Raw genomic sequence first — 1,341 nt, 5'->3', positions numbered from 1 at the left:
CTGCAGATGCCCAACAGCAGCTCCATCAGCCAGTTCCTCCTCCTGGCGTTGGCAGACACGCGGCAGCTGCAGCTCCTGCACTTCTGGCTCTTGCTGGGCATCTACCTGGCTGCCCTCCTGGGCAACGGCCTCATCAGCACAGCCGTAGCCTGCCACCACCGCCTGCACACCCCCATGTACTTCTTCCTGCTCAACCTCGCCCTCCTCGACCTGGGCTGCATCTCCACCACTCTCCCCAAAGCCATGGCCAATGCCCTCTGGGACACCAGGCACATCTCCTATGCTGGATGTGTTGCACAGATCTTTTTCTTTCTCTTTTTCATCTCAGCAGAATATTCCATTCTCACCATCATGTCCTATGACCGCTATGTTGCCATCTGCAAGCCCCTGCACTACGGGACCTTGATGGACAGCAGAGCTTGTGCCACCATGGCAGCAGCTGCCTGGGGCACTGGGCTTCTCTATTCCCTCCTGCACACTGCCAATACATTTTCTATACCCCTCTGCCAAGGAAATGTCGTGGATCAGTTCTTCTGTGAAATCCCCCAAATCCTCAAGCTCTCCTGCTCAGATGCCTATCTCACGGAAGTTGGGATTATTGTGTTTAGTATCCTTGTCTTTTTTGGGTGTTTTGTATTCATTGTTGTGTCCTATGTGCAGATCTTCAGGGCCGTGCTGAGGATGCCCTCTGAGCAGGGACGGCACAAAGCCTTCTCCACGTGCCTCCCTCACCTGGCTGTGTTTTCCCTGTTTCTCAGCACTGCCATGATTGCCTATTTGAAGCCACCCTCCATCTCCTCCTGGGCCCTGGACCTGGTGGTGTCATTTCTGTACTTGGTGGTGCCTCCAACACTGAACCCCCTCATCTACAGCATGAGGAACCAGGAGCTCAGGCATGCAGTAAGGAAAATGATGCCCTGGTCACATTTTATCAGAAATAAACTTCTCATCTGTCTCTATAAATATCTCACAGTCTGTTCCATTACAGGCCTGTATTCTGCTTTTTACTGCTTGTAATTATTATATATATATATTAATAGATGCATTTTTCTTAGCTGTTCATATATATACGTGTGTGTGTAATTATCATTAGTGGTTACCATGTTCCTAAACACGTGTTTGGATTCCAGCAGCTCCGCTGAGACATCTCACTGCTCTCTTTCTCCTGCAGCCCATATAAACTCTAGGTCAGTGCTGTCTCTCACAGCCTGTGTTCCATCTCTGTATCTACAGGCAGATGAGGTGCCAGCAGGCTCCATGGAGCTGAAATAGGCTGGATTTGCAGAAGGGATCAATGTATTAGCATAAGGACCAATATATTATATTATCAAAAGGCATCAG

General features: G+C 49.6%; 1 protein-coding gene across 1 annotated transcript; it reads left to right on the top strand.

The window, feature by feature from the left end:
- Positions 1-1,124, top strand: LOC128091901 (olfactory receptor 14J1-like). Its single transcript, XM_052705307.1, has one exon. It carries the CDS (start codon positions 7-9, stop codon positions 1,015-1,017), a length of 1,011 nt encoding a protein of 336 aa, XP_052561267.1. The 5' UTR covers positions 1-6; the 3' UTR covers positions 1,018-1,124.
- The last annotated feature ends 217 nt before the right edge of the window (positions 1,125-1,341 follow it).

The sequence above is a fragment of the Tympanuchus pallidicinctus genome, unplaced genomic scaffold, assembly GCF_026119805.1.
Source record: "Tympanuchus pallidicinctus isolate F22 unplaced genomic scaffold, pur_lepc_1.0 scaffold54, whole genome shotgun sequence".
Classification (NCBI taxonomy): Eukaryota; Metazoa; Chordata; class Aves; order Galliformes; family Phasianidae; genus Tympanuchus; species Tympanuchus pallidicinctus.
The sequence above is the reverse complement of the archived record's forward strand: the minus strand, read 5'-3'. Positions and strand labels throughout refer to the sequence as shown.